This window comes from Vanessa cardui, chromosome 14 (genome assembly GCF_905220365.1).
Source record: "Vanessa cardui chromosome 14, ilVanCard2.1, whole genome shotgun sequence".
In the NCBI taxonomy this organism is placed as follows: domain Eukaryota; kingdom Metazoa; phylum Arthropoda; class Insecta; order Lepidoptera; family Nymphalidae; genus Vanessa; species Vanessa cardui.
Window position 1 is genome coordinate 8,347,566 of NC_061136.1, and position 14,077 is coordinate 8,361,642.

The 14,077-nt window shown below is 30.6% G+C and overlaps 1 protein-coding gene across 9 annotated transcripts in view; it reads left to right on the forward strand.

Moving 5' to 3' along the window:
* LOC124535069 overlaps positions 1 to 14,077 on the forward strand; it is a 64,970-nt gene that overhangs the window by 2,944 nt on the left and 47,949 nt on the right. For 2 of the 9 annotated variants that reach the window (XM_047111114.1, XM_047111113.1), the window contains one exon: positions 8 to 70. In XM_047111114.1, the coding sequence (XP_046967070.1) occupies positions 40 to 70 (31 nt within the window). In that variant the 5' untranslated portion in view covers positions 8 to 39. Of the gene's footprint in view, positions 1 to 7; positions 71 to 2,126; positions 2,884 to 4,651; positions 4,767 to 4,902; positions 4,922 to 5,287; positions 5,545 to 14,077 lie in introns of those variants that run through there. The other 7 variants (XM_047111111.1, XM_047111112.1, XM_047111116.1 and 4 more) reach the window with 5 other exon arrangements.

Genomic DNA, 14,077 nt, shown 5'->3' on the forward strand with positions numbered 1-14,077 from the left:
GTTCCAGAGAGTACGCCATGAAAAACGTCGAGGACGACGATGAATGAAAAAGAAATAAATAGGATGCTGGGTGAGTTTATTGCTATATACTTAATACATACGTTAATACTAATTTTATATAATAAACACTAATTCTTATAGAAAGTTGACTATATGATTACTTTCTTATATACTTTATTTCTGCTTTAACTGCGATCATTACCTTTTTTTGCCGTGGGATTCAACCGCTGACCCAACTACTGAGATAGACAAAATACAAAAAGATTTGATCGCGAATAAAATATGTATGTAGCAGTTAAAATACCTCGCGAACGTTAAAAATAGAAGAAGAAGAATAGATACTGTTGCTATAATTATTTTTAAAAAAATATGCTTGAAACTATTTCTTAGTCGTTGAAAATTGTTGATATTACATTATATTGAAAGTTAAATTTACTTGTATTGAATTAGAATAAATCATTAATTATTCTACCCAAATATTTTTTTTTACTTTTATAGTGTCGTATTTTTCAGAAGGCAATATAATATCTCAAAACTGGGCACTTAAAAAATAATATATATTTACAAAATCACGCATCAATGAACTACTGAGTGAAATTAATCTTTAAAAGTTCATGACTTATAATACTTATGAGACAAACTATATCCTATATAGTAGTAGGTATATAGGAGTTTCATTAATGATATGAAGATTTTAATGAGAGAGAGTACTCTTTTTCTAGAATTAGTGTAATTGGTATATTTGAATATAAATTAATTTTACACTTTTATTAACATACCTTTAGAATCTCTATATATTTTACAAAACAAATCTTATGTGTTTGTCAGACATTAAACCATTTTAATCAACCTTGCCCTGGTGCTTATTAACGGCCCTTATTGGCTAGTATTGCGTAATTTAAATAATACGGTAAGGAAATATCATTAGTGATGTTAGTAACACATGTCTTGTACATAACCTACAAATATATTTTTTAATATTTTTAATACCACTCGAAATCAATGTAAAGCGAAACGAACCCTCGAAACCAACACTTAAGATACATACGTATATTTTAAACTAAATATAATTGATTATCACGTAGGACGAAAGTAGTACATATTAACTTTTTATTAGAACATACTATATCGGCAGATTCGAAAATTGATACTAATATAAATTCCTAATAAATTGTTTAACGTTAATAAAATTCGAATTTAAAATAAAATTGCTTGTTGAATGCCATTGAATAAAATATATTTAAATATGCAAAGTATATGCTAAATGATAAAAAACTAGGACAGTTGTTGTTTATCAGTATTCTTTCGAGAAATACTTTCATTAATAAATCTTCATTAAAATGTTAAATGCAACTCTATTCCGGACGTCACGATGACATTTCTAAGACTTGAGCTTGAGCGTGAACAAAATGTAATGAGTCCATGGTTTCACTGTATAATTGTAGTTATATTATAATTTCAATGGCAATTATAAAATATACCGTTTTAGTTTAATTATGAGGAAAAGTTTGTACAACGACAGAAATCTATACATATCATGAAATTGGAGTGTCTGTTTGTAATATTAAAAAAGCCCTTTTTCACTCAATGCGTATGTATACGCGGTACATATACCATAATAACATTTTTTACAATTTTTGTCTGTTTCTTTAGACTAATCTCTAGAACAGCTGGACTGATTTTGATGGGACTTTCACTGTCCAACTAATATAATAAGGAGTAACTTAGGCTACAATAATATTAGTTTTTTTGGTAAATTACAATGCATACAAGGACGCGAGCACAGCTAGTGTAGTAATAAAACTGTTCAGTTTTTTCATTTATTTGGTCACTTATTTTACATATAAATTGTTATTTAACAATAATAAAATAAATGATAAATCATACTATATCGATAATTGAAAAAAATACCTAAATTACTGTAAACGAAAAAATAAGCGCAAGTACATAAATTTATACATAAGTACACAATATTTTTTAAACAATGCTTCAAGTAGTTTCTAGATATGAGGTCTATGCACTTTTAACACTTCGTTAGAAACGGCACGTACTTACGGCTACTGATTACCGCTACGTCAAATACTTTATCCTTAACTGTTGCAATGGCATGCCATAACACAACTGCCCTTCAAAGGTATCACCGGTTACAAACAGTGTTCCGTTTCAATTACCAAGCATTCGCATATAATCTGCGGACTATGAATAACTGGCGTTAGTGACCCGTAGTGTAAATCGATCTCAAGAATAAAACATCAGCCTTGAGTTAACGAGTGCACAAATGTTAGATAACAGTGACAATTGTGCTTCTTATATTTATTATATGCAATCAAAAATGTTCAGCCGCGTGTGGTACCGTATTTTATTTTTAGAGTTATTAAGAAATCACTTCAAGGCTCCCAGAGCGTGAAATAATGTTATAAAAGATGCTCCAACGCATTCATAGAATTGACTCTAAACGGCTCGTAGGATCAAGTCCGTGATAACCTACAGATAAACTGAGTCTTGCATGTGGATAAACTCGTACGTTAAATAAAAGGTGTAGTGTTTGTTGTTACTGGGACACTAAAGGTGATGTGGACGATAGAATTAGTTCTACATAAAGTATGTGTGAAGATAGTGCTACGATGTAACAGCAAGGAGAAAATAAAGAGAACTTTATTAAAACTAAATCTTAGGAAGAAAAAAAAAAGGCCTTGAGTGTATGTATCTTACGTTAGATAAGGGATCATCTGATATAGTGTTAGTAATCAGTGGATATGATCGCATTGGTATTGTGCGTTTTTGCCAAGATTATAGACTTGGCGATAAGTGCTTACTCGCAAGAATATGTAAGGGACACTCAACAGTTTCATTACAGCAAACGAAAACGAAGAATAAGCAAAGGTAGCGTGCATGAAATAAATTATTTGTTACAGCTTTTTTATTAATTTTAGAAACCCAGACGGATTAAACTTTACGGCGATGTAGGTATACATTCGTTAATATTTTGTACATTATAATATTGCACGTATCTTCATTTGACATTTTTTAAATTTTTTCTGTAATATTAAATATACATTGCCAGTGTTTATTTTTCAATATAAAAAAAATATACGTTTCCACGAACATACTCGTAATCTACCTAGAAGCAAACCAGTAATACGTAGAATGATGATCAGGTTAGAATAATCTTATTACTTAGAGTTGCTTATCATATCTCAATACTGTACCTACCCATATACATGTATACATTACCTATTATATAATGGACTATATTATAGCATAATAAATATTGCAAATAATTTATACAGAGTAGTACATACATAATTTACAAATATTATCAATTATATTTTATAGGTAACAAAAATATAGATGAGCAAATTCATTAACAGTCATAAATTTAAAAAAGACATTTGAAATTTTAATGAAAAAGTTTTCATTAATACATATTGTATGCAACGATCGAATCGGGGACATCTATCAAATAATATACTAAACCTTTCGATAACTAATATTTAAAATTTACACTAATACCTGCTATTTAAGATAACAATGAATATTAAATTCTCGTTAAAGAAACTGTTTTCTTTGAACAGTAAACATAATTCAGCCATTTTTTTAAATTAAACATATCTACGGTATCACTTTACAAGTAGATAATTAGTAATTGAATAGCTATTATTAAATAAGTACGACATATTAAATTTCACACTATAACGACATCTGACTTCAATTGATTGAATCACAGCAAGGGATCAAAACGAATGTGATCTAATGAATATTGCTTACTACATATCAAACTAGATGGCGCTGTTTGTTGTGACACTAAACTTCGTATATTATTTAACTATATTTTAATATTTAAGTTTAATATTAATTATTTCAACGATATTTTTTAAAGTTGGTATTGACAGTACAAGTACTTTTAACCTTACAGTTTATACCTACAGATTACTTAAAGTCTAATTTACATAAAAAAATTTTTTTGATTAATTCTTCGAAACATTTGAGTTTAAATAAACATACTTATGTATAAGTAAATTAAACAAATTTTACCTAATTATTTCGTATTCGACACTTACCCTTTTACTTACACGTTAATGCATACACATATGTAAGTTTTATAAATTATATTATATAATTGAGGATTAATGCTTCGATTATTGGACAAATAATAAATGAATAACAGGATTAATTTTTGAAAAAATGTTGAATAGTATATTGTGATTACGCGATACACGTTTGTCTTGCTTTGTGAGGTCATTCACTTAGCCCCATATTATTGAGACTTGCTTACTGAAAGTACCGCTACCTTTTCGACTGAGATAAAAATTCGCAAATAATTTCTTAACTACTGCCTACTGAAGGTTCTTTTTTTGATCATTCTTTGTTACGTTGACGTGTCCAATGAAAAAGAGGTCATATTAATACAGTAAATATTGGTACCTAAAAGTAGCAATATTATTAATATTATAAATCCTAATAATGATATTATAATTTACCTTTGTCAATAAAATAATGGTTGTTTAAAACTAAACCACTTCGTATACGAAATAAAAGTAAATAAACTTATATTTTATTTACAAATGTACAATTTAAGTTCCAATATATTCTTACTTTGCGTAATAATCATTGATGCACCCTTATAATTTAAGTTTTACCGCAAGAAATGACGACGACGTAGACTAGAGTGAAGTTAGTACGCATGCGTACGTCAGTTTCGCGCACTGCGCCTGCGCGTTTGACGTATTACACGGCGGTGGTGTAGTCAAGATCCGATTAACAACGTCAGTTTTATTAATTTTGTGTACATAATAATTTTTGTGCGAAATCTTGTGGATTGTATCGCTTGATTTGACTTGATTTGTTTTATTTATCATTGAATACTAAAAGTCCTAAAATATGTTTATGGAATTTTGTTTCTAATTATTCAATGTGGAAAGTCTGTTGATTTTGTAATTTTATTATAAAGTATAGAGGATCGATTGTTTTTTTTTTACAAATATTAGTTTTGTTTTGATGTGTAAACAAAACTGAATGTGTATCGGTCGCAGTATACTCAATTAATCCCGTTCTATTTATATCCTATTCCCGTCATTCCCTGACACGTGTATCTAACTTCATAGCATTATGTCCCGCTCACTCGCTTTGCGTTCATTCAAGCGATCATCGGACAACCAATATTTGAAAAGGGAATTTCGGGATAGTGCGCTAGGCGGCTAGCAGCTGTCAAATCAAGCGGTACGACGCAGTTTACGCACGTTTTACCCTTACTATTATTACTATAAATATTAATTTGTCATTTCAGTTTCTTTACTTGTGTTTGTCCTGTGCAAAAACAATGTGGAAAGTGGTTGTTAAGTAAATTTCTTAGTAACTTGTATCCTTTTTGACTAAAAAATCAATAAAGGCGCAAAATGTGAGGTGTTTTACCTTCGGTGCCCAGTGAATTGTGATGAAGGAAGCTGATAAAAGATAGTGCGTTATTTTTAATCGAACATTCATAAAGGATACATTGGGAAAAGAAAATGCGGATCAAGACTTACACAGATTTTCGCCCCAATGGTAAATATGTTTTAATTAGCATCATTGAAACCTATAAATTTAAAACGTTTTGTGTTATTGCAGGTAGATTTCATGTATATAATAAATTTGTTAATCGCTTTACAGTGACGTGATTCGTGAGTCAGTAATCTGCTCATTTTATCGCATTTTATTGCAGCTGGCGGTCACAATAATTAATCCATCTATAACGAAAATGTGATTTAAATTATTAAGTCATTTTAATTTGATACAATAATGAATAAAACAAACCTTAAAGTGCCAGTCAGACTGTATATAAATTTAGTAGTCAATAATAAAAGCTAAATATATGATGTACAATTTAAAACCTTATTATATAGTACATAGTGTCATAAATGAAATAAAAATGTACGTGAGAGTACATAAATTAATGATTTGTCTTGCAATACATTTTCAAAAGACCTTCGTATTTTGACCGTATGTTAATCATCAAATAATGCATATATTATTTAGCCGATGTATTTATAAAACGTTTAAAAATCTATTCTTAATAATAACACTATAGTTAGTAGGATATTCATTTTCCTTTCCTATATATTACTACAAAGAAACACAAGTAATATGTATATTATATATAGGTTTGAACAATACCTAAATGGGGTTTAAATTTTAAATGGTTTAAATTGTAGATTGCGATGACTTGTCCCGTCTGAGTTGGTCTCTCATTGGCGTAATTGAGGCTGTCGAGGTCGGGCGCGGTTTGATCACGATCATGAATGCAATAAAACTTAAATAATAATAAGCAGAAGTATGCGGCGGACTGGTTAGGGCCGCATCAATTTTTTTAACTGACTTCTAAAAGGAAACAAATAAGGTCCTCATTTGTTTCACGCTTATGCCTTTTTTCTATATTTACCGATCACTAATTAAGCTTTATACTGCTGAGGTAAACACCTAATTCGTTGTATGTATATATTTCATATAACAGGCTGTCTTTAGTAAAATCGGGAAACCCCACAACTGTAATAACGTGAATTACGTCAAAACTAGACAAAAGTATCATTTCATATATTGATAATTGAATTTTCTCTAATTGATATAAAATGTACGCGAAAGTAATTATTTTTAATGATATTACAACATACTTTGATAAACATAATATGAGAGTTGAAATACGGACCTGTAGTAAGGTGTATTGCCATGGTAGAAACAGGCGCATAGATCATGTTGAATATTTTCTTATTGTTTTCTTACTTGATTATTTACCAAAAATTGTAATGCAGTTTGATTTTTTGTTTACCTATATAAAAAAAATAAAACGTCATTGATAAAGTAGAGAGCTATTTATACCCTTTGCTACAATAATACTACAGTTTGTTTATATTTATTAAAACATCTTTCATAGTCCGCAATTTTAATTGTCTTTATTACAAAAAAAAAACAAATTCGACTTGAGAAATAACAACAACAAATGCTCTAAAGATCGAAAAATAACTGAATTATGTTATTAATAAGTTTTTATGTAGTTATATTGTTTAAAATGTAGCTGACTGAGTCTTATATATTTTTTTAGTAAAGTTTTGATAGTGATTTAAAGATAAGAATTTTTGACAAGTCTTATCTTTGTAAAAAGCGAGATAAGCATAACCTTTTGTAGGATATTATGATTGATATTATAGGCTAATATCATTTTTTCGATTATGGAAATTAATGCAAAAAAGAACTCGCCAATATAATATTTTTTTATAAGGGCAACCCTTCCACTATGAATCATCGCACTTACAAACAGGACGTGGACATTAATGCGTAAAACAGTCCCGGGCTTATTTTTGAGACTACGATTTAAACAACGGCTAAATCCATATGGTAACATTGTAAATTGTCACGAGAAAAACTGGACTGCTACAAGTAACAATAAAAAAGTATAAAAGAACGTCACTACGCTCTTGTTTGTTCCGTCAATGATATTGCTACGGATAATATTGATTCGGTCAACAGTAAAGTAGATCGGAAGTGAGATCCAGGTAGAAGTGAAGTGAACATTGGTATCGTGTGGGCTTCGTAGTTTCTCGGCGGTCATTGTTAAGCTAACGAGGCAGTTTGTTAAAACTTATGGCGTTCTATTGTTATTCTCGATACAATGCCTAACACTAATCTCGGCGGTCCTCAGTGCCGCCATTATAATAGCATTTTAATATGTATTGTATGTTCGTACATAATCAACATGTGTGTAATTAAAAATCATGTAACGAAACTGGTTATGGTAAAATGGTTCGAATTGTTGATGAATATTTTAATGAGTAGTTTTGATTTGTATTCAAAACGAACCTTTTTTTTAACTTTCTCCAAGTTATTGGCTGAACTAATTTAAAGTTAAATTGTACAAAGATAACCGATACTATCTTACTTTGAATGTGTTTCCGTAGATACAAAGATGAGAGAGAAAAAAATGTTAAAAGATTGTCTTCTAAGACATTCGCATTCTTTTACGCATAATGATAGTTGAGTCACGTTCCGACCGCGTGCAAGGCTACCCTTGAAGGACTGCACCCTCGTCTGGAATAGGGGTTCCGCAATCAATCGATTCCACCCTCGCCTTCATCTACGTAAATATTGACCCGCGCTTACAGACTTGAACGGATATACATGTATATATTTTTTTGGTTGAAACATGGAATCTGATTTATTTATATGGAGTACGAAAGGTATGTTTCTATTACGAGTTGACATAGATGACCTTGTTTATATAATTCAATCAATTTAGGTACTTTAAAGCAGAAAGCATATTTTATGTAACATGGGTTGGGACGGGCTAATGTGCTATTTGATGACCAGTGATCAGTGCCTACAGACATGTAACATATCTGGTACGCTTTTTTGACTGTAGTTACACTACCTCACTCATCCTTTAAACTGGAACGCAATACTTAAGATTGTTGTGTGGCGGTAGAATACATGATGGGTGGGTGGGTGTACCTACCCAGACGGGGTCGCACAAAGCTTACAATTACAATGGCTTGCAAAAGAACTTGCACTTGGTGGAAGTATACTATTTATATTACTACCGAGTGCAAGTAATATTAAGGTTATATACATTAATATATGTCAATAAATATTATAGCAAAGCAATGCAAAAATATCAAAATGTACTATAATATAAGAAAGATTTTGGCTAAGGAAAATGATCTGTAATTTAATGAGTAATTTTAACAGTCAACAAAAGTAAGCAAGGTATTAAGTCACCGTATCGTGAGTCAAGAATAGACACATACTTGGAATTTGTTTTTGACTTAGCCGCTTATATAATACGACTCGCTTATGACATTATATAATACTAACAGAAAAAGCCCTTTGGTTAGCTAAATTACATTAAAATATTCACTTCTAATGTATTTTTGACCAGTTCCGGCTTAACAGCTGTTCTGGCATATGTAAATATTAGGTAATCGCACGATCAGATCAAAAATAATTAGAAATCGGTCTGTTCGTGCGATTAGGTAAGAATGTTTGCGGATTCGAGCAAAAATTGAATTGATTGAATTAAATTTAGGTATATAAGATTATCATACCGCATTATAGGGTATGCACAATGCATATTATGTTTAAATAGAAAATTATCGGACCAGGCGATTTGAGACGAAAGCTGTTTAAACTATAATAATAGATACAAAAGTATTAAATATACCTATAAAAGAAATATTATATAATAGTATTACGGATTAATACTAATTTTTTTCATAATGTGTTATTTAATTTTGATAAGGATATCAAAATTAACCCATTAGGCAATTTTAATGTATTAACTTTTCATGTATTTTATAAATAACTCCATACAGATTATACGATTCGTGTGTCCATGTTATATAAAATATTTTTCCTATATCGTGGGATAAAACGGAAGGAAGTCTAAGAGCTGTGCAAATATCTTCTTTATATACCACAACTTTTATATTTTTACATTTAATTATATCAATCGTTTCAGAATCAGGAATCAAATCAAATAAAACCTTTTTTTAAATAAAAATAAATGTTCTAAAGATCATTAAAGAAATACTTTCAATTTTAATACAATAAAAGGATCAATGTATCTTGTGGCTATGAGACTAACATTATCTAATGGTAAAAGTAATTATGACTACACTAAGTAAACACGTAAGTACAATACTAAGTGTTATGTATTGTTATGTTATAATAAAAGGTGAGGTATTGATATGTAATGTTGAAAACAAAACTGTCCTTATACAAAAGCAAAAAGGCAAGGGTCAAGAGAAGGCAAACATGAAACGGTACAGGTTCCAAAAAAGGTAACTCCAGCTACGTCGACTCTGGCAAGGTGTTTCTTGACCAGGTGATATAAGCCTTCGCATCTGCCTCATTGTTAACTTATAAACGTGCAATGAAAATAAATAAAATAATCTTAAGGAATTTCTGACATCTCGTAACAAGTCACAGAACTGTCTTAAATATGTGAGAGTAGTTACGAGACAATTATTATAAATTTTCTATACTGTTTAGTTTCACCCGCCTTAAACTTAGACTATTGAACTAACAAGCGCAAATTATTATTGTAGGTATATATAAATTAAATAAATAACACAGTTTCATGTATAGGAGTAATAAAAACTAATTCAATTACCATAAACTCAAAAGTACTTAATAATAGCCATTAAACATTCTTTTATTCCCCCTCTGGCTCCTATCAGATCTGCGCGACATCAAATAGTTGTAGAATCAGCTGAATTACATTTAGAATCGATAAGTCTACATATTTATCTAAAAACAGGTTAAAATTGACTACCATGATTTGCTTACGTATTTTAGCTTCAGTAGTGAACAAAATACACAAAATATATGTAAAAAAAAAACAATAATATGTTTCAATAATAATATAAGCCGAGTAAGCGATTGTTGTCAAAAACGTGACTATAAAATTGTTCTAAATAACCTTATAGTGCGGAAGGCCTTATTTTATTCGATAAAAAAAATATGAGACGTCAAACTAAGCCGTACCCAAAATAATTCAATTGGAATCTTAAGCTCTAAAGTAAACCTCTTACACAAAAGAGCACCCATTCGATTTGGAATTCAATGTATTCGTAAAAAATCCTTTAAAAGCAAAACAAAAAATATTGATACCTTATACATTCCTTCTTAACTTTATTTTGGAATGTTCATACTGTTTTTATTTTGCTGAAGTATGGTTGTCGTATATTAAGAGATACTGATATAAAACCTAGTTGCATAACCATAAAATTTTTAAAAAATCAAGGGTAAAAAAATATGATTTCAACTTATTCATTTAAAGCAAAATAAACCACAGTTTTTATAATAATGTTTAAAACTACACTTATATGTCTGACTAGGTACTGAGTTTTTACATAAATATGCTTGGATCTCACAAAAATATTGCTTATGATTGTCATTTTTTGAGCAAATGCATCCTAACTAATGATTTGCTTGCTTAATCCACTCCACTGAATTTCGACCTTAATTTGTGTTTATAATTCTTCTCGTGCACGGTACTTAGGGGAACACATATTGAGGAATGCATGTGTATAATTTTTGGAACAGTCTGGCGGAATTAACTCCAAGCCTTACCTTCAATTTGAAAAACGGCTTTCGTTTAGAAGTGGGTTAAATATGCCTTTTTAGAAGCTTTTAAGTATATCTTTTACATAAATACTCAAGTCAAATTATTAACATTAATTATAATTCAGGAAAAAATAAATGCACCCCATAAATAAATCTCGAGGCGCTAATAAATGTTTCCCACCCTTGTATATTCTCCTTATTTTGGAAGCAAACATATACACTTAACGGTCTATTGATATGAAGTAGAAAACCACCTCTCATGATAAATTTTATTATATAGTTCGATGGCTTTATTTTAAATCAAATATGGACTGCGGTGTTTTAAGTCAAATTAAATGAAAACATATGTTCTTTATTTTCATCCTTACAAGTGCTTTTGATTCGTCTTTTTAAATTAAAAACAAGCTTTTTTTATGATCCTATATTTTATACGTAATTTACATATATATACTTATTTTATACAATAATTTTCATGAATAGTTCATATACGTATATACTTTCCATTTTCTTATTTGTAGCGATGTTATAAATATATACATACAAACTCGTTTTGGCCTTTTTTCCTGGAAACTAAAGTTAGGGTGAACTAGAGCGGTCCCCCGCGTACTCCCACTGTCTGAGTCGATATCATTCTATGATTCACAGGGAAAGAAAAACAAATCGTACAATTATAAAAATAAAGTTTGTTTTGCTCTGAGCATTACATGTAAAGTTTTTGTAGCAATTTACTTTCTCTCTTTCTCACTGATAACCTTTTAAATATATATTAAGTTGTTGTTGATATAAGAACCTTCCTTTCATTTAAAATTTCCAAGTCTACTAAGAAGTAAAATAAAACAAGAACTATCTAGAATATGCAGTCTAAATGTGCGTTAAATTAATCCACTTTTAAACTTAAGTATGATTGAGAATGTTGAAAGCCCTTCAGATGAGGAAGGCTGATATTACTCTAGCACGTTATTGCGGCCTGAGGCCGGGAGCGAGGGAGTTTGCGTGGCGTGACTGTTTTATTAATTTAATACTCGCACCCTAGAAACTTAGATAATATTCATTAAGAAGTCTATGCAGCCGACGTTATAGAGAACGATAAGGTATTTAAAAGGAATGACAACACACTGATTGATGAGTAAGAATTCGCTGAAATACATTTTACTAAACCAAACACTTGCGGTATGACGTCATTTCTCTTAAATTGCTATCGAAAAGCCTACCGTCACATCTGGGTCATAGCGAGCACAACACAAGTTGATTACATGTTATGATGAGCGATGACGTTCCGTCGAGAGGATAAAAATGTCTTCTTGCAGAACAATAAAATTCACTTTCGAAGCGCAATGGAATTTACTTACATGAATAAGGAATAAGAGTTTCCTTTCGGCACATGATTAAATCGTGCAGTTGTTGGCTTCGCGACGTTTGGCGCGACGCCAACTTTTCCTTGCAATTTTACTGCTCGCCGGCTCGATATACGGACATTCTGCAGGCACATTCTAGACGAGATGGCAATAACCTATCAGTTGAACAGTCAATGTTTACGGACTGCAATACTTACTTACTAACTTTCTCCAGCATATGACACGTACATCGTAAGTGCAAATTCCATCCTGTATCATTATTCATGCATCGTGAGAAATAAGTCATAGAGCTCTTTGTAAAATCACTTCTGAGGTCTAATTTAAGACAGTATTTAGTAATTCATAATTCGTATTATTAGAATTGTGATAGTATTTTAGGCTGCCTTCCCAAATGTTTTATTGTGTATAATATATGTAAATACTAAAGGAAATGATACTGCTTTAGCAAACGTATATTAGCAAAATGCACGACCCAGTTTTCTGCAATATGGCGTAATGTAGAGCAAGGTTTAATTCTTATAAATCTATTGTTCAAGTTGTCAAATATTTGGATACTATAATATGTACTTACATCCGAAGTAAATCTTGTATTTATTATACACTCGCCTATGACGTCATTTATACAATTGAACTGCACAAATAAGCTTTCGATGGTAAGTCTCTTCATACATAAAATAAATTGTGAGAATCTGTTTTTACAGAATGTTATTTACATGCTTATAAAAATAGTTTCATAGCTGGATCTCTTGTAATAAGTGATTCTAAAAATAATGCGTAAGAATTTAATTCTGATGTTCTCAAGACATAAAACAGACATTCTGGCATATCTGTCAGACATGAAGTGTTAAATACTTCGCAACGTCTTCAGAGGTATACACAGTACAGATCTGTATGTACAGTACACTCCTACTTAATCGCGAGGATTTCACAGGTATTTAAAGCGAAATTAGTACGTCGCGCCTTGAAGCAATATAAATACACAGACAATAGGATTAAACGAAAAGAACGGGTTTTCGAGACGGTAACTTTAGACCATTTCGTGTTTAATTTTGTTATATATCATGTATTATTTAAAAAAAAATGCATTGTACTGTTGAATGTATATAACGTGTGTGCTTTCTGGTAACCTTTTTTCATATCTAATTTGAATATACGATGTTATCTCATTTGTAATTCGATATTTCGTATCCGTACCAATTATTTCGAAAACTATAAAAGACATGATGTTTTTATTTTCAACTTCCTCGTTTCAGTGACAAGTGGCCATATGTCAAACCGTCAAGACTTTCTGCGTCTAATAATGGTTCCTTTTTGGGTTTCGTACATAAATAATTAACGACTCGCTCCATAATAACATATTATGTAAGTAGCGTTTATAGCTAAAATACCCTTCTATGCAAACTTAACATAATATCTTGCTTTATCTGCATCTACATGCACACCTTACGCATTATTTAAAGAATTTTGATTGCTTCACAACCTTATCAACTGTTATAAACTACTTGCTTGGTTGTTGTATAGACTAAATGTGAGGCCTCGGATTCCAAGGACCGAGTTCAAACCCCAGATCGAGCCAAAATTTAGTTTTTTTCTACTGAAAATTAACATACATTATGCATACAATTATT